This window comes from Phocoena sinus, chromosome 9 (genome assembly GCF_008692025.1).
Source record: "Phocoena sinus isolate mPhoSin1 chromosome 9, mPhoSin1.pri, whole genome shotgun sequence".
Taxonomy (NCBI): Eukaryota; Metazoa; Chordata; class Mammalia; order Artiodactyla; family Phocoenidae; genus Phocoena; species Phocoena sinus.
Window position 1 is genome coordinate 96949686 of NC_045771.1, and position 20192 is coordinate 96969877.

Consider the following 20192-nt stretch of genomic DNA (forward strand, 5'->3'; position numbering starts at 1 on the left):
AACTTGGTCAGGTATACTCTCCCTAGAAAGTGAGATGATGTAATTCATGTACAACATGGAAACAGAAACATGAAATTTATGGGTGGAATTATCATTAGGGACCATCTACCCTGAACTGTCCATTTTAGAGACTCCAAAACTAAAACATAGGAAGTCGGCATCTGCAGCAATGTGGCAGATGACCTTGAGCAAGGTACTGGACCTTTCTGTGCCTCAATTTCTTCACCTCTTATTTCCTCACCTCATTCGTTGCCTCTCTTCGTCTAAGGGGTCTGATCAGATCGTCTCTAACTTTTCTTTCAAAGTGGTACAGCTAATCCGAGGCAGAGCTGGGGCCAGAACCTACGACTAAACGCTAACTTGTCAAGTTTATAGATGTACGCCAACATTTCATGTAGATAAAGCTTACAAACTGCTCTCAGCCTCAGGTATCCTTCGCCCAAAGGCTACTAGGAACTCCAGGAAGCACCTCCCTGAAAATGCTAGGTGGGACAAGCCGCCCCAAGGAGAGAGCGAAGGACGGTGAGCTTCCCAAGTAAGGTTTTGTGTTTGGCAACAAGACAGACTTCCCTCTGTAGGCCCAACCACAGTAATGGACTGGAAAGGCGGCTTGAGCCTGCAGAGGCCAAGGAGAATGCCCCTCCAGTGCCGCCTCCCAGGAGAGGGGATGCTGCAGGCATGAACGAGGTGCCAGCCCTGAGGAGAAGCAGAGGCTGGGTCCAGACAGTTCATCTTCACTGAGCGATTTCTCAGCATCCCACAAGTTGTGAGATTAATGTTTACAACATCCTCGCATACAGGCACTAATATTACCCCTCGTCACACGGATAACTGAGGCCCAGGAAGAAGCCAGACCCACCCCCCCCATAAGGCCACACAGCTAGTCTAGAGCCGGAGTTGGCTGCAGAGCCCACTGGACTATCGCTGTCAGCCGACCCCAGCCTCCTAAAGGGGAAGGGCTGCCAGGCCCAGGACCCGAAAGTGTACTCATTCCCGTCAGGTCCTGGCAGAGGGGAGGGGCTGCTGAGTTGTTCCGGTCTGAATTATCCCTGGGAATGCTCCTCTCCGCCGCCACCAGACTCGCAGGCCTCTGGGCCCGCCCTGAAGGAAGGTGGGAAAGAGCGGGCGGAGGGGCCGGGGCCGCGGGTGACCCTCACATCCTGGCAGGAAGTAACGGGCTGCGGAGTCAGGGTGAGAAGCCAAGCTGGGCGGGCATAGAATATCTTCAAAGAAGGTCAGTCTGGAGAAAACTACTGCTGCTGCTTTGCAACCAGTGGCGTGGAAATGCCCTTAAGTGTCTCGGCTGCTCACAATAACCGCGGCCTGTCTTTACAAATTCAAATTTGGGTGCAGAGGGCTGGAAGCTGCATCTGCCAGGATTTTGCCAGCCTGGACACTGCTTTTATTTTCGGCTCTTGCCAGAGTCCGCTGCGCAAGGTCCCATCCTCCAGTAAATCAACAGCAGAGAACGGCAAGGCAAACAGGCCGAGGACGCTTGAGAAAGAGCCAGTTTTCCACACCTGTGAACCATCTGGTGTCCCCCTTCCCTCTGTTCTTTCTCTGATCTCAGAAGTCTTGATGGATCTACTGCTTGTGCACTGGAGTGAAAGCCCATCTTGCTTTTCTGAGGCTTCTTATGCAAATGGGTCCTATTCCTTTGATTTGTTCTTGTGGCTCCTGGGAAAACTGGGATTACAGGATAAGAAGGAAGCTATAGCCAATGGAATGGCTTACTGGCTTCTAAAAATAGCCCTTTCCTTCTTTCTCTAACCTGCTGAAAGCATCTGAAGTATTTCCTTTGATGGAGGAACGGGGAGAGACAACTAGGAGGCGCCCCGCCTCGGGCGCTTCATCGGATACTTACTCTGCATCAGGTAGTACAAAAGGGCGCAGCCCCCGCTAGCCGCCACACCGGTAAAAAAGACCTGTTTCCCCAGAGGCACTGACATTCTGCTTCCTAGAGACTGAAAAACAAAAGATGTGAATTTATGGTTAGATTCAGGTTCATGCCAAGCGCCGCTGCCTGGATTGGACCCCACAGGGAAAGGAAAGCTAAGGAGGAAGCCAGCAAGGAGGCGAGGCCACCTTCCCTCTCAGAACGCCAGGGCCGGTTCTGGAGCCCAAGCCAAAGTGCCCTCCCAAGGGTGGCCCGCATCCAGGACCCAGGCCATGGGGGCAAGGGCTGAGCACAGAGCCGGCATTCAGCCCTGCTGTCCTGAGGGACAGAACACAGCCTGTGTGCCAAGTCCCGCAGAGCCAGGAAGTACAACCACTTTGTCTCACGCCGTCTGGTAAACAGGAAGCTTATCCTTTTGTTGCAATAGCTGGGCTTGTAAGCCTCCGAATGGGCCAGGGTGGTCTCTGGCTGCTTTCGTTCATATTTTTGAAAAACATCCATCCCACCCCCTGGATGAGGACACGGTGGTCCTGACTTTCAGGCTTAATGAAGAGATGGACAGGAAGGAGACAGCTCAGCAAATTCAGGGCACCCAGCCCAGCCGGCCTAAACTCCCATCCCCTGAAGGCCAAGTGGGACTAGAAGCAGCACGTGGGTCTCTATGGCACCAATTATTCTCCTTCCTGGTGGCCTTTTAACCACCGCTCACACCCAGGCCTTTCTGGAAAGTGTTTGATACCTGGCCATAAAGCAGAGGAGGACACCGGCTTAGATGAGTCACAGTTCAAAGGCGCCCACGGCCAAGACAAATCACATAAACGAGCAGCCCCTGAGAAATGCCGACAGGCAGCTTCAACCCGGCTCCAGCTAACTTCACTACGCGGGCCAAGCCTGGAGGGATCTTCCGATTTTTCAAGAGGTCTTTTATGTAAAATTGCCTGAATTCTAAATGTTGACAGCCAATTAAAAAAAGAAAAGACCTAAGAAAATACGCCTGTGAGTCAGGTTCTCTGTGGGCTTCCAGTTGGCTCTGACCACACAGGCTGCATCGGGGCATCCTCACCCTATAACGTAATTCCTCTGCCCTCTGTGCTGACGTTTCTCAAAAAAATAAAAAAAAAGATTTGGGGCAGAGCTGGAAACTCCAGGTTTACATAAAGGAAAAGATAAACCGTAAGTATGTACGTCCCCGTTTGCATATTTAACCCTAGATTGTATGTGCTTCTTTAGAAAACAAAGCCTTTGATGTGACCTAAAGGGGTGCGCAGTGCAGAACTAGGGGTAATGCTAATGCCTCCACTGGCTGATCCGAGTCCAGGTAAACATTCTCACTATCTGCTTCTCCACTTTCTAGAATACGAGAGTAAGAACAACTGCCTCTCATTTCTGACACCTGAAGGTAAGTGAATCCCGAAGGGAAGGAGGCCTGTTGGAGAAAGTTCCTCATGTGGATACTCTTTCTGGGAACTGATCATTAAACACACCCTCTGACAGGGCTAAAGTTGACCAGTTCTACACAGAAATATCATCAAATCCAGAGTTTAGATAAATCGAATTAAAGAGGGTGAAGTTTCGGATCATCCCTGTATTATTTACTTATATACTGTTTTGTTCAACTAAGAAAAAGGTGCCGAACCCCCAAATCAATGTTCTCCAGCTGCTGTGGAAGTTTCGGCTGTGCTGCAGAGTAGGTAAGAGTATTTCTCAAAGTTGAGGGTCAAATCAATTGCAGTGATGTGATCTGGGAAGAGCCATTCAGTCTCATAAGAAAAACGAGCAGAGCATCTCCAAAGAATGCATTAGTCAGACCTTGCTTAACCTGAAGGAGAGCTCAACAGGGCGGGGCAGCGAGCAGAGTTCCGCACGGCTGCAGCTGCCAAAGCGAGCGTGAGAGACGAGGGAAAAGTCATCCTACACAGTTCAGCGACGAGCCACCCCATCCCCTCACGTGGCCTTGCAGCCACAGGTCAGCACTGAAGACCAGGTGAACCCACAACTATCTGGGGAGCGACGTTCATCTACTGTCTAACCTGAGCACACCCCGGAGGCTTCCGATGGGGAACTTGGCCCCAGAACAGCCATTACCTTCCGCCACTTCGTAGCCCAGCTTCCTTGAAAATCATCAAAGTAAAGCTGCCCTGCAATCAGACAAAAACTTTACATTAAAATCACTTTTTCAGGGACTTGCCTGGCGGCCCAGTGGTTAGGACTCCGCGCTCTCACTGCCGAGGGGCCTGGGTTCAATCCCTGGTCGGGGAACTAAGATCCCACAAGCCGCACAGTGCAGCCAAAAAATAAATAAATAAAATCACTTTTTCAAACCCAGTTCTTTCTGGTTTCTAGTTTTACACAGCCAAGATTTCTTACCGGTCTAAGCTTCAGAGCATGCAAGAAGTTACGCTGAAGTTCTGAAAGGAGCCTTATCTATACAGGACCCTGGCTGCTCCCTCTGACTCCTCTGCCATATGAAGAAGAAACAACGCCTGCTGGTTTCCTCTCTGTGTACCGTGCATGTTTTGGTGCAGCAACCAGAAAACTGGTGTGGGCCGGAGATGGTGTGGGACCGCAGCACATATAATGGGACCAGTCCACAGACACCGACACGAGATGCTATCCATGTAAGCTGTACTCCAGTGGACTAAAACAGCATCTCAGGGTTAAAAAGAAACAACAGTAAGTGCATATGTAGCCATTTATGATACTGATAATAGCTAACACTCATATCTCTTGCGACTATGTGCCTGGTGGTATTCTAAGCGCTGCACATATAAGGGTTCACTGAATTCTCACAACAACCCGCATGAAGTACGAACTACTGTTATCATCCCCATTTTACAGACCAGTAAACTGAGACACAGAAAGGTTAAGTAACACGTCCAGATTCACACAAATAAGTGTGTATGTGGCAGACCTGGGATTCAGACCCAGGCAGTCCAGCTCCAGGGCTGTGCCCTCACCCACCATTACACACTGACTAAGATATCTGTGATTTCAGAGACACTGAGATGTGAAGAAAAAAAAAAATGTCTTGGCATTACAATATATTTATAACGTTCAGTGCAAAAGGCGTTGTCAGGTGTGCCTTCCCTGCTATTTTTCCAGACAAAAGCGTGGCAGGTATTCACACCTTTGCTCTTCTTTCCTTTGGCTTATCAGCAAATGGTTGTTGAGGACCTGCCCTGGGTCAGACAGATGGTGCTGGGGATACAGACAATTCACACAAATTTCAACACAGACGAGGCCACGGAGCACAACCGCACAGTCAGGCACACCCACCCCTACACACACACACACACACACACACACACACACGGCACCACTCACAGGGTAAACGGCCTAGACTCACACACTCATTAAGATGGGTTTCCAGCATTTGGAAGCTGTATAAAGTGCCTTGTTCTAATTTGCACAAAGGCGCCCACGGGCGAGCAGCCCAGTTAGTGTGCCCCCATGTGTGCACCAAGAGAGGAAGCAGCACCCAGGAAGTGGTCGGCCCTGCCTGGAGGGGATCAGCAAAGGTTTCACAGAGGAAACCGACTCAGCAGAAGGAGGTGAAGGGGTAGGAAGAGGGCTTCAGATTTGCAGAAATGACGAGCAGAGGGAGAACAGACGGGCAGAAACGAGAGCTGCAGAAGTACGGGGAGCAGAAGGGGAGCCACAGGAAATGGGTCTAGAAATAGAGGCGGTTACTGCTCAGAAAGGCCCTCTACCCTGCGCTTCTAGGCCTAGAAATAGAGGCAGTTACTGAAAGGCCCTCTACCCTGCGCTGCTGGGTCTGCTCTGCAGGTGAGGAGCTGCAAGTGGGAGGAGAGGGGTGCGGCGCGAGCAGCCAGGTGACTTCTGCGACAACTCAGACCAGCGCAGTAAGGCTGGATCAAGAGGGTGGTTTCTTAAAATATTTAGGACCGTTCTTATGTATTTGCTAATTTGTACACCAACTTCGTCCAAAAAGGATGATGGGGCTAACAAGGACATGCATATCAGAAGAGAAGTAAATAAATGGATGAGGAAATGAAGACAAATGGAAAATAATTTTAAGAAAAGAAACACAGCTGGGGTAAAGTTAGTGTCCCAAATTACACACTGTCATGCACTAGACATTTCCTCAAGGTGGCCACGGATTTGACACTGAGCTTCCTATCTGCTCAGCAGAAAAGGCAGCCTCGGCATCTACAAGGTCCAGAGCATCCGTGGAGGAGTACCACACCTGCTAATAACACACCAAGCCTGAGAAAGATCTCTCCCACACATGTTCAAAACGGGAATCTCTCAAGTGGCTGGTGTTACAAACAGCACCCCCAGATTTTTCTCTTTAAGTTCATAACTTTCAAATGACTATTTTTTATAACATTTCATAATGAAAACCACAATCACAGTCCACGAAAAAAACATAAACAGAATTTTACAAGTGTCCCAAGCAGTGAGGACTCGGTAGGAAGCTCTGCTGGGCTACCTTGACTCCGTGGAGAGGTAAGGCAGTCGTGATCGACCTGCTCTCCATTTGCCAAAGCGGGGTGAAGGGACTGGGGTGGGAGGCGAGAAAGGGGGCTCAGACTCTACTCCTGTTTAACCAGCTTCAGTTTACCTGCTCCGTCAGCTAGCTTTTGAATAGAGTGTTTCAGCAGGCCCTAATCTCACAGAAAAAAATTCAAAAAGGTGCTGTAAAACTAGAGATAGACTTTAGGCTACCTCTAAGAATGTGACATTTTAAAACTAAGCTTTTGATAAGAACTGGAAATATTTAAACTTGATGTGAAAATCTGCTAGAAACTTAAATTCAATTAGTCTATTACACAGCCAATTAAGAAAAGAATTTTTTTGCTTTACCGTTAACCAAGCGGAAAGGGTCGCGACCCATTTTGAAAATTAAGGGACTGGTTAGCCACAGGAAGACGGAACAAAGTACAGGCAAGGTCTCTCCAGAAAGCAGTCCTAAGTAGCTCTGCTCTGATATACGAAGGGTGACTTCAGCCTCCAAAGGCCAGTGGTCTACAGACTTTTTTCAAAGTACTGAATCCCTTTCTAGAGCCAAAGGACAATCTGTTAGACAGCTGCGGGAGCTGGCACAGGGCAGGAGGGCCCTCCTGGCTGCCTCCCCTCGAGTCCCCGACCGGATGAAGGAGGTCTACAGAATATCGCTAGGGCAATGAACAGAAGCTCCCCTGAGGGTTCCAGCCACAGGCAGGATCTGACCTGGGAAGAGTAGAAGCAGTACCGTGGTGCAACCTCAACCTCTGTGCACATCAGAATCACCTGAGGAGCAGCTCAGGGTCACAAAGCTATTCCACGCCAGAGCTATGACATGCATCTGTCTTGACACCGGAGGCCCTGGTCTTTCCACTGAGCGATGAAACACACATTACAGACCACAGATACCAGAACAATCAGCCTCTCATACAAGTGATACGCGCTGTCCAAAAGCCACTCCAAAAGTTCACAGGTGCCACTGTATCCCCAAGTCATAATTTCAGGGGTCAAGACAGAACAAAGAGACATAAAATCCACTCAGAAGGAGAAGGAGAGAGAGGTCTTCCCTATTTGTTGAATGACACTGCCCACAGCTACTGCCACTCTTAAGGACTACACATCCTTCCAGCCTTTATAAAATGAAACCATGATGGGGAGGGAGGGCAGAGGAGGGGAGAGAATCAGGCTTAAGAAAACAGACATGAAAAAATTAAGGCAGTAAGAATTAAAATTAGAGTGAAAGAATAAGGAAGGAATAAAGCCAAAAAGACCAATAGAGGAAAAAACAGAATTTAAGAAGTAGGAATAGCAAAAAAGAAATAAAACAGGGCTAAACTTTAAAAGAATGAAATTATATTTGAGATAAGGGAGACAAAAAAGGCTAATAACAAAACCCAAAAGTATAACAGCATGCAAGTAAGTGTGATAAAAGATTTTTTTAAAAACTAAAAGAACATAAATGTTCTCACCAAAAATAAATAAATAAATGTTAAGGGATGGATGCGTGATTTCACAGTGTTTACGTTATATATATCAAATCACCACAGTTGTATACTTTAAATATCTTACAATTTTATTTGTCAATTATACCTCAGTAAAAATGAAAAAGAAAAAAAAAAGGTGATTATGTTAAAATGAGGCCAGTAGGGTAGAGCTCTAATCCATTATGACTAGTGTCCTCATATGAAGAGGAAGAGACGCCAGGGATGCAGGTGCACAGAGAAAACCATGGGAAGAACGAGACCACCTGCAAGCCAAGGAGAGAGGCCTCAGAAGAAACCAACCTGCCAACACCCTGGTCTCCAACTCCCAGTCTCCCGAACTGTGAGAAAATAAATTTCTGTTGTTGAAGCCCCTTCCCCCAAATTAAAAGACTAAGAAGGTAAGCATTTAAAAACTTAAGCATAGAAACATTAGTGCCAGCTTACCAGTTTCGGCTCTGGAGTCTTAGAATAACCAAAGGCTTCTAGAGGAATCATCTCTATTCTGAATTCAGGATAACCCCAGGCAAGCACCCTGGCACGAGTCAGCTTTCCCCCTTGGTTAAGCTGAGTTAAAAATGTTGAGGGCAGGGCTTCCCTGGTGGCGCAGTGGTTGAGAGTCCGCCTGCCGATGCAGGGGACACGGGTTCGTGCCCCGGTCTGGGAGGATCCCACATGCCGCGGAGCGGCTGGGCCCGTGAGCCATGGCCGCTGAGCCTGCGCGTCCGGAGCCTGTCCTCCGCAACGGGAGAGGCCACAGCAGTGAGAGGCCCGCGTAACGCATTAAAAAAAAAAAAAAAAAAAAAAAATGTTGAGGGCAGGGGATGGTGGTGGGATGAACTGGGAGATTGGGATTGACATATATACACTAATATGTATAAAACAGATAACTAATAAGAACCTGCTGTATAAAAGATAAATAAAATAAAATTTAAAAAATATAGTTTAAATAAAGGCGGTTAATTGTACAAAACAAACAAACAAATAAAACATCTACAAAGACACACACGAGAAAAGTAGAGCCTACTTTGAACAATAACAATTTACTCAAATCTGGGAGAAATTTCCACTAATCACAGTGTGAATAAAGACAGAGACACACTCCAGTGGCTGCAGCCCCGCCTCTGAAGGGTAAGAGCACAGTGGCCAGGAAGTGCATGGGAAGAGGGTGCGGCAGCCCTTCGCCTCTCTCCACCCCTAGCCCAAAGTTTCTGGGTTTGTAGCAATCAGGAAACAGGCAGCCAGCCCCAGAGTGGGTGAGTCCTGACAGCCACTCTCCCTACCCCATCCGGAAGTTCTTTTTCTATATCCATTCCAAGACTACAATCCTTATCAGTACAACCCCACAGTAAGTAGACACAGGACTGGCAGTGGCAACAATTCACTCCAAGAAATAAAATAATATGGAAAAGAGCATCGATCTAGACACATAATTAGTTACTGAAAGGCACTGCCTGTAAGAACCGAGTACAACAGGAATAAAGAGACATCATGCTAAGAAGGAAATGGGAAAAACTCACATAAGGAGATTTCAAGGAAACCTGAAAATGCAACAGCAGACCTGCCATTAGCATTGGAGAAAAACAGCAGAATTAACATGGCAGAAAGCTGAATTCATAATGAGGAAGTTACATTCAAGACGTTTTCCCATAATGTGGAATGAAAGAGCAAACATAGAGAAAATGACAAATGCCAATTTTATAGAATTAAGATCTACCAAACCTGATCACTGTAATAGCTGTTAAATGGAAGAAGAGACAAAACAAAATTATACTAGAAGAAAACTTGACAGAGTTGAAAAAAGACAAAACTGCACACACACCATGTTCCAGATCCATTTGCCATCCCTCACTGGCAAAAACTTTACATGAAAAAAAATTTTTAAAAAAAGAAGAATCCAGTGCCCTAAAAAGGTATACCCATAAAGGACAATGAATTCCCAAAGACAATGGAATAATAACAATAAACTCCTGAGAAGCACAGAATGTGATCCAAAAACACTGTAACCAGGAATTCCCTGGTGGTCCAGTGGTTAGGAGTTGGTGCTTTCACTGCCGAGGACCAGGGTTCGATCCCTGGTCGGGGAACTAAGATCCCTCAAGCCCCCTCCCCACCCCCCCCAAAAAAAACCCAAAACAACTCTATAACCAATCAAACTGTGTGAAGACAGAGGAAGGCATTATAAATTTGGAAAGAACTCAGGTATTATAATCTACAGAGCCTTCCTGAAACATTAGTTAAGATATACTACATTTCATCAAAAGATAAATCCAGGGCTTCCCTGGTGGCGCAGTAGAGAGTCCGCCTGCCGATGCAGGGGACGCGGGTTCGTGCCCCGGTCCGGGAAGATCCCACATGCCGCAGAGCGGCTAGGCCCGTGAGCCATGGCTGCTGAGCCTGCACGTCCGGAGCCTGTGCTCCGCAACGGGAGAGGCCACAACAGTGAGAGGCCCGTGTACCGCAAAAAAAAAAACCTGAAGGATTTAAACTCTCATATTGTGGTAGGTAGGTTCCCAATTTGTCCCTCAGTGAACCACACCTCCTGGTGTTTACACCCTCTCACATGAACCTGGGCTGGCACTAGTACTCATTTTAGCCAACAGAATGAGGCCAAACTGATGCTGTGGCAGTTCCATGCCTCAGCTTGAAGGAGGCCTGGCCTTCCACTAGCACTCTTGGGAGTTCCAAGCTGTCATCTAAGAAGTGTGGTTACCCTGCCCTGCTATAGAGATCACATAAAAAGAGTAAGTGAAGAGGCCACTTGGTAAGGGAGAGGACTGAGACTAGATGATAGCATAGATAGCAGATAGACAGACACACATGCCCCATGGTTCCAAGATCCCAGTTGAGCCCAGCCATCCTTCATGGACATTCCAGTCTAAGTGAGCCACCACATGACTACAGTACCAGCAGAATAACCATGGAACAGAAGAACCATCCAGCTGTTGCAACCATACATCATGAGACTTAACAAAATGGTTCTAAGTTTAAAGCCACTGGGCTTCCCTGGTGGCGCAGTGGTTGAGAGTCCGTCTGCCGATGCAGGGGAGGCAGGTTCGTGCCCCGGTCTGGGAAGATCCCACATGCTGCGGAGCGGCTGGGCCCGTGAGCCATGGCCGCTGAGCCTGCGCGTCCAGAGCCTGTGCTCCGCAGTGGGAGAAGCCACAACAGTGAGAGGCCCACGTACCGCAAAAAAAAAAAAAAAAAAAAAAAAAGCCACTAAGTTTTGAGATGGTGTGTTATGCAGCAATAGAAAACCAAAACATCTTTTAAAAGCTTTTCTAGGGACTCACCTGGTGGCCCAGTGGTTAAGAATCCGCCTGCCAATGCAGGGAACAGGGGTTCAAGCCCCGGCCTAGGAAGACCCCACATGCTGCGGAGCAACTAAGCCCGTGTGCCACAACTACTGAGCCTGTGCTCTAAAGCCTGCACGCCACAACTACCGAAGCCCATGCACCTAGAGCCCGTGCTCCGCAACAAGAGAAGCCACTGCAACAAGAAGCCTGTGCACCGCAACGAAGGGTAGCCCCCGCTCACTGAAACTAGAGATGGCCCGGTGCAGCAACAAATACCCAACGCAGCCAAAAATAAATAAATAAAAAGCTTTTCTAAAAGGATTTTTTAAAAAAACAACTCCTTCAAATATATGTCACTTTTAAGAGCAAAAGTTTAAAAAGCAATGAAAGGCTTAAAAATGGAAGACTTGGCATATTCATACAAGAACAAAGCAGAGTGGAAACATTCAAAGAGTAGAATTCAAGGCAAAAAGCGTTAACTGGGATAAAAATAGACAAAAATAAAATAGTTATAAAAATTAATGGGCAAACAACGTAACACTAAAAATATACAGCTAAAAACAACTAAAGAAAACATATAAAAAAAATTGGAAACAACCACAGTAGGAGACCAACATATCATTTTCCATCTTTTACAAATCCAGTCAACAAAAAGCAATCAACAACAGGGAATCTGCATAATTTTTTAACCTTGCAAGATTCAACGTGTGTGTGTGTGTGTGTGTGTGTGTGTGTATGCATGTATACATATCTGAACACAGTGAGATTTTCCAGTGTCTAACAGGCAGCATTCATCCCATAAGGCTTTGTAAGGCTTTGTTTCTCCTGTTCTCACCACCCAATCCTGTGACTACTTCCTGGAGAATAAATCTGTACAACTCATGAGAGGGTAAAGCAAGTGTAGATCAGTAATTATGTATCTTAAACCAATTAATCTGAACCACTGTGGAAATTCATCTCATACTACTACAAGTGGCTATTATCCTTAATTTTGAAGATTAAAATGGTAATTTTTTTTTTTTTGCGGTACACAGGCCTCTCACTCTTGTGGCCTCTCCGGTTGCGGAGCACAGGCTCCGGACGCGCAGGCTCAGCGGCCATGGCTCACGGGCCCAGCCGCTCCGCGGCATGTGGGATCTTCCCGGACTGGTGCACGAACCCGTGTCCCGTGCATCGGCAGGAGGACTCTCAACCACTGCACCACCAGGGAAGCCCTAAAATGGTAACATTTTGACAGAGTTTTAAATAAGACGGGAGAACTTAAATCAGCTTAATGCCATTTTCAGTAAGACTTAAACAAACTAGAAACGTTAACAGTTGTTATCCATTCAGTCAACAAATATTTGTCAACTGCATCCAAAATACCAGGCACCATGTTGTGCACTGGAAATACAGAAGAGAACAAGACAGTTAGTTGTTCATGGATTTTACACTGTAGTGGGAGGAGACAAACAATAAGACTGTTTTAGTTAGTGATAAATACTTTGGAAAAAATAGTGTTCAGAGACTGAGAAGACAAGCCACAGACTAGGAGAAAATATTTGCAAAAGACGTATCTGATAAAGGACTTTTATCCAAAGTATACAAAGAACTCATAAAGCTCAGTTAAGAACACAATAAGAAAATGAATCACCTAATTAAAAATGGGCAAAAAATGTGAACAGTTCAACAAAGACATAAAGATGACATAAGCATATGACAAGACACTCAATGTCAAATGTTATTCAGAAATTACAAATTAAAACAACAATGAGATACCATTAGGCACCTATCAGAACTGCTAAAATCCAAAACACTGACAACACTAAATGCTGGATGTGGAGCAACCACTGCTGGTGGGAGTGTACATCCACTCTGGAGGACGATTTTGCAGTTGCTTACAAAACTAACCTACTCACCTACTTACATACATACATACATACATGTGACATGCTAGAAAGTGAAAGGGGGAAAGAGCAGTTTTAGCTGTGGAGTGAGGGAAGGCCTCCCTGCCAAGATCTGAGTTGAGACTGAAGGAGTAATCTGAAAACCCAGGGAAGGGCAAGTAAACCAGGCTAAGGCCCTAAAGCAGCCACCGGCTTGGTCTGTGCAAGCAGCAGAAAGCAGGCTAGTGTGGTAAATGAGGGCAGGCAGGGTCTTCACCACACAGATCTTTACAGGGTATGGTGCTGAGTTTGAATTTAAGTCCAGGTGTAATGAGAAACTGCTGAAGATTTCAATCAGGGGATGACACGCTCTGGCTTGGTTTTTTTTTTTTTTTGGTTTCTCTAGAAAGGGCAAGAAGGAAGCAGGAAGTCCAGTTAAAAGTCTTCTGTGGTAGTCCACACCAAAGGTGATGGCAGCTGGACTAGCTGGTGGCAGTGGAGATGCAAAGAAGTGAACAGATGTCCGATACGAAGCATAATAACAAGGCTGGAGGACACGGCACGTAGCAGAGTGATTTCACAGAATTTATCATTATCCTTAAACCGCCTCACAAATATTTTGAGCATTCTGAACTACAATGCAGTTAGAATTCAGAAATGATACAAGAGTCTTGTAGAATAAGCTTTAAATAGTAAACTAGGATTTCTAAATCTCACGATGTCTCATCTGTTTGAACAAAATACGTTTCAAGGCCATTCTCTTAAAGATGTGAAAACACAGCAACAATACATTCAGTATGTTCTGGCATCCAAAACTTCATATAATAGACTCTGATTCGTAACTATTTTTCAAGTGAGGTTGAGTAAGGCAAACCCTATTAAACATTTACTTCAGCATTTCTACTGAAAGTCTCCATTTTAGAAAAAGAATTTAGAAAAGTAAAACAATTCGGTATCAGTGACTAGATTTAGAATCTGGGAGGCCTGTGGTTGACTCTACCATCCCTGAAACCCTCCCTTTATTTGACTCAACCCTCTACCTATTTTCCTTATACTTCTCTGGCCAGTCCTCTTAAGTTCCTTACTGCAATCTGTAGTCCTCTACCTGTCCTATATTCTCCCTTATTCTATGTTACAGGCTGAACTGCCTCCCCCTCCACTCACCACAAAATTCATATGTTGAAGCCCTAATACCCAGTATCTCAGAATGTAACTGTATTTGAAAATAAGGTCTTTAAAGAGGTAATTAAGTTACAGTGAGGTCTTTAGGGTAGGCCCTAATCCAATTATGACTGGTGTCCTTATAAGAGGAAATTTGCACAGAGACATGTGGGCAAACAGAGAAAGGACCACGTGAAGACAAAGGGAGAAGATGGCCATCTTCAAGCAAAGGAGAGAGGTTTCAGAAGAAACCGAAATTGATGACACCTCTAGAAATGTGAGGAAATAAATTTCTGTTGTTTAAGCCACCCGGTCTGTTGTATTTTGTCGTGACAGCCATAGCAAACTAATACACATTATGTCCCCACTTCCACCCCCAACTTCCGTCCCCATCCCAATCTTCACCTAAGATCTTATTCAATGACTTGAATTTGGGTCTACTAAGATGATTCCCAAATCTCTGTATCTAGGCCAGGCATCCCTTCTGTGCTTAAACTAAACCTCTATTAAACACTTACACATATCCCCAAGTGAGCTCCTTCCCCTACCTTCCTCTCTGCCGTGCCAGCTCCCCCCTTCCTGCATTCCCTACTGCGGTGGATAGAACCAATCCAGGTGCCTAAGTAAGGTACCTGGGAGTCATCATCATAAAAACAAAAATAGCTACCACATAATTACTAAACATGTGAGAGCTTTACATGCATCTCCACAAAGAAACGAGAACTCTCATATACTGCTGCTGGAGTATAAGTTAGTAAAAGCACCATAAACTACTGTTTGACAATATCTATTAAAGTGTACACGTACATACCCAATAACCCAGAAATCCCACTCCAAGATATATAGAAAAACGTACATACGTACTTACAACAAAAAGCACACAGAAGATGTTCCTAGCCATGTTATTTATAATAGGCCCCAAATAAGAATATCCTCAATGACGGAATGGAGAACAAAACAACTGCTGTATGTTCACACAATGACACACAGTACATCAATGAAAATGAACAAGTGAAAATAAACCTCAGAAACACCATATTGGGCAAGAGAAGTCTGGATCCCAAATATTGCACACTGAATAATTCTCTATGCATAAAATATTTTTCCTCCCCAAAGGTGGGGGGGGGGCAGGTAAAAAACACACAACACAGGATGTCATCACCAATAAGGCAGAGTAAAGAGACCCCAGCCTCCATCTCCCAACAAATAACGATCAGACAGCTATCCGTGAATGAAAATCGCTCCTGGAGAGCTCAGGAATCCACTTAAGGAGCATCCGCAACAAAGTGGGTGAGAAAGCCCGAGGATAACTGCACAAAAAAGGTAAGAAGAAAGTCTGACTTTGCCTTCACCAGCCCATCCCCCAGGCCAGCACTGCTCAGTGCCAAGAGGGAACTCCCCCATGCGAGACAGTTCTCCTTGCCAGGAAAAGGAAAGCAGGTGAGTGACTAGCTTCCCCACCCTTTCGGGGCATGGCACACAGGACCTGCTGCAGTTTCACCCCACCAGAGACAAGCAAAGCTGACACGTATGGAGAGAGAGCTCGGAACAGGAAGGAGGGCCGGGGCTACCAATACCAGCCATGTGGCAGGAGTAACACAGTTCCCAGTGGCCTGCTCTGCAGAGGATCCCAGCAGCTTTCACCAGCAACAGGCCTGGTGGACACTGCAGAGCTGGCAGCCTTCATCACTGAGGACCTCACTGCACGCCCCAGCCGACTGCTCCACAGAGGACCCCAGTAGGTTTCACAGCTGAAGAAACCAGAAGGCAGCACTGCCTGCTGTAGACCCCCTGCAGATTTCACCTCTGAGATTTTCACCCACAGGTTTTCACTCTGACAACAGGGCTGGAGTCCCTCCCCATTCCTTCCCCACGACTTCCCACTTGAGCCCAGGATCCTCCCCTGCAGCCAACTCAGGCTGCTGCAGCTGCGTGCAAACGAGACACCAGCCTAGACCCCTGCAGCTGACCCCCACCGATGTGCCTGCCCCTATGGCCCCTGCAGCCACACATGTGCACACCAACAGCTAAGGCCCACATGAGACTCTGACTCTTGTCACTGGTCTGCACAGCTGCACATGCTGGCAGCCAGCCCCTGCAGACCACTGGCGCCAACTCCCATCACCGGCCTCCAACGCCACGCACACGCCTGCAGCAAGCCCCTGAAGCCACACAAGTGTATGGTGACAGCCCAGGTCCCCAGAGCTGCTCAGGCACCCAGAGCACGCCCCAACTCCTGTCACTGGCCTGCACCTCACATGTGCCCAAGACAGTCCCAGCAGCCACACCTCTATGCTCACCAGCCTTGATTCCAGATACCGGCTCCAAAACCATGCATGCCCCGTGGCTAGCTCCTACAGACTCACAAGTCAACTCTAACGGCCAGGTCTCCTAGAGTTGGCCCCTGACCCTGCCACTGAACCTCTGACCTTGCCGCTGCGCATGTATCTGCAGCCAATCCAGCCCACACAGGCTGCAGCAGCCCTCGCAGCCAAGCACGTGGCACCAGCTCTGGCCACCACCACTGCCTGTCCTGGTACATAGCCGCTGGACCTACAGACGCTGCTGAGGACCTCGAGCCCTTGCAGACACTATGGACCGCCTCTGGCTCTCACAGTTGTCGGTGTAGTGGATTCCTGCTGCTTGAACTGACAAGATACCACGCACCCATGGGGCCTGTAGGTGCCACGCACCCATACACTTGGCACCCCACACCACTGGACCCAGGTTTACAGCGCAGTCCAGTGGGCCGCCACCTGCAGGTGAAGGTCTTTCCTTAGTGAAGTCAGTCCATAAAGTCTAGAAGTGACTGCTTCCTCAAATACACAGATGCCTACAGCAACCAGAAAGAAACAAGGAAAACTGACACCACAAAAACATCAGTAAATTTCCAGTAACTGACCTCCCCCCAAAACGGAGACAGACGAACTGCCTGACAAAGAATTCAAAAAACTGTTATAAAGATGGTCAGAGAGCTACAAGAGAACACAGATAAACAATTTAATGAAATCAGGAAAACAATACAAGAACAAAATGAGAAGTATAACAAAAAGATAGAAAACATAAGCAAGTACCAAACAAATTTTGGAGCTGAAAAATACAGTCACTGAACTGAAGAATTCAATAGAGAGCTTCAACAGCAGACTAGATCAAACAGAAAAAACAATCAATGAACTCAAAGACAGGTCATTTGAAATTATCCAATCAGAGAAACAAAAAGAAAAAAGAATGAAAAGGAATGAAGAAAGCCTACAGAACTTATGGGACACCATTAGAAGAAATAAACAATGCATTATGGGAGTCCCAGAAGAAGAAACAGAGAAAGGGCAGAAAGCTTGTTTAAAGAAATAGTGGCAGAGAACTGCCCAAAATGGGGAGAGTTTGGACATCTAAGTTCTTGAAGCTCATAGATCTCTAAACAATTCAATCCAAAGATAACTTCTCCAGGATACATTATAACTTTCAAACTTAAGAGACAGAGAACCTCAAGAGCAGCAAGAGAAAAGAAGCTTGTCACTTACAAGGAAACCCTCCTCACACTATCAGTGGGCTTCTAGCAGAAACCTTACAGGCTGGGAGAGAGTACGATGATATATTCAAAGTGCTGAAAGAAAACAATGCCAACCAAGAATCCGTTATCTAGCAAAGTCGTCCTTAAGAAATGAAGGAGAGAGAAAAAGGTTCCCAGACCAAAAAAAAAAAAAAAAAAAAGGCTGAGGTACTTCATTATCACTAGACCTGCCTTACCAAATATGTTAAAAGAAGATCTTCAGGGCTTCCCTGTTGGTGCAGTGGTTGAGAGTCCACCTGCCAATGCGGGGGACACGGGTTCGTGCCCCAGTCTGGGAGGATCCCACATGCTGCGGAGCAGCTGGGCCCGTGAGCCATGGCCGCTGAGCCTGCGTGTCCGCAGCCTGTGCTCTGCAACGGGAGAGGCCACAGCAGTGAGAGGCCCGCATACCGCAAAAAAAAACAACAAAAAGATCTTCAAGCTAAAAAGTAAGTACACTAGGGGCTTCCCTGGTGGCGCAGTGGTTGAGAGTCCACCTGTCGATGCAGGGGACACGGGTTCGCGCCCCGGTCTGGGAAGATCCCACATGCCATGGAGCAGCTGGGCCCGTGAGCCATGGCTGCTGAGCCTGCGCGTCCGGAGCCTGTGCTCCGCAACAGGAGAGGCCACAACAGTGAGAGGCCTGCATACCGCAAAAAAAAAAAAAAAAAGTAAGTACACTAAATAGTAACATGAAAACATATGAAAATATGCAAGTTAAGTAGTCAAATTCAGAAAACTCCAACATAGTGGTATGTTAATCACTTAACTCTAGTATAAAGGTTAAAGGGAAGAAGTACTATAGCTACAACAATTTGTTAATGGATATACAATATGATAAGATATAAATTGTGACCAAAAAAAAACCCCATAAAATGTAGGGGGAGTAAAAGGGTAGTTTTTTGGTATGTGATTGAAATTAAATTGCAGTTAACTTTAAAGTAGACTGTTATATCTATAAGATGTATTATGAAAGTCTTGTGGAAATCACAAAGCAAAAACCTACATACATACACAAAAGATTTTTTTCTCTTCTTAAAAAAGGGAGCCAAAGCGTACCACCATTGAAAATAATCAATTGACAAAGGAAGAGAGCAAGAGAGGAAGATAACAATAAACACCTATATTTTAAAAAAAGGTCTCAAATAAACAACCTAACTTTATATTTCAGGGAATTACAAAAAGAAGAATAAACTAAGTTCAGTGTTAGCAGAAGGGAGAAAAGAGCAAAGATCAGAAAAGAAATTGATGAAACTGAGACCAGGAAAAAAAATAGAAAGGCTCAACAAAATTATGAGGTGGTTTCTTGAAAAGATAAACAAAACTGACAAACCTTTAGCTAGACTAAAAAAAAAAGAGAGAGCAAGAAGACTCTAAATAAAATTAGAAATGAAGGAGGAAACATTACACAGATACTACAGAAATATAGAGGATCATAAAGATTACTATGAACAATTATATGCCAAAAGATTAGATAACCTAGAAGAAACAGAAGTTCCCAGAAACACACATCTACCAAGAATGAATCAGGAAGAAAGAAAAAACCTGAACAAACCCATGAGTAAAGAGATTACCCATAAGTAATCAGAAACCTTCCAACACAGAAAACCCCAGGACCAGACCACTTCACTGGCAAATTCTATCAAATATCTAAAGAAAAATTAATGCCACTCTTTCTCAAATTCCTCCAAAAAGTTTAAGAGGATGGAAAATATCGAAACTCATTCCACCAGGCCAGCATCACCCTGATTCCAAAGTCTGATAGTGACACTACAAAAAAAGAAAACTAAAGACCAATATCCCTGATGAATAGAGATGTAAAAATTCTTAACAAAATATTAGCAAACTGAATTTAAGAACACATTTTAAAAGGATTATATACCATGACTAACTGGGATTTATTCCTGGGATGCAAGGATGGTTCACCATTCACAAATCAATAAATGTAATACATCACATTAATAGATAATCATAGGATCATCTCGACAGATGCAGAAAAAGCATTTGACAAAACATGACACCCTTTCATGATAAACACCCTCAGCAGATTGGGTGTAGAAGGAACATAACTTCAACATAATAAAGGCCATACGTAACAGAGCCACAGCTAACATCATATTCAACAGAGAAAACCTGAAAGCGTTTCCTCTAATATCAGGAATAAGACAAGGATGCCAGCTATTACCAGTCCTATTCCACATGGTACTGAGAGACCTAGCCAGAGCAATTAGGCAAGAAAAAGAAATACAAGGCATCCAAATCAGAATTGGAGAAGTAAAATTGTCATTATTTGCAGATGATATAATTTTTTTATGTAGAAAATCCCAAAGACTCAAGTCTAAAACTGCTGGAACTAATCAACAAATTCAGTAAAATTGAAGGGTATAAAAATCAACACATAGAATCAACTGTAATTATGAAAAATCAAACATCTGAAAAGAAATAAAGAAAATTATTCTATTCACAATACCATCA

General features: G+C 45.5%; 1 protein-coding gene across 14 annotated transcripts in view; it reads right to left on the reverse strand.

The window, feature by feature from the left end:
* LOC116759471 (cytochrome c oxidase assembly factor 1 homolog) overlaps nt 1–20192 on the reverse strand; it is a 157993-nt gene that overhangs the window by 15601 nt on the left and 122200 nt on the right. For 10 of the 14 annotated variants that reach the window (XR_004351454.1, XR_004351453.1, XM_032643283.1 and 7 more), the window contains 2 exons: nt 3983–4035; nt 1865–1964 (listed from right to left, as the gene is read on the reverse strand). Coding sequence is in view for 12 of the 14 variants with exons in the window: in XM_032643283.1 (XP_032499174.1) it covers nt 1865–1964; nt 3983–4035 (153 nt within the window). In the remaining 2 variants the exon portion in view is untranslated. Of the gene's footprint in view, nt 1–1864; nt 1965–3927; nt 4036–4264; nt 4548–20192 lie in introns of all 14 variants that reach the window. The other 4 variants (XM_032643288.1, XM_032643291.1, XM_032643290.1 and 1 more) reach the window with 4 other exon arrangements.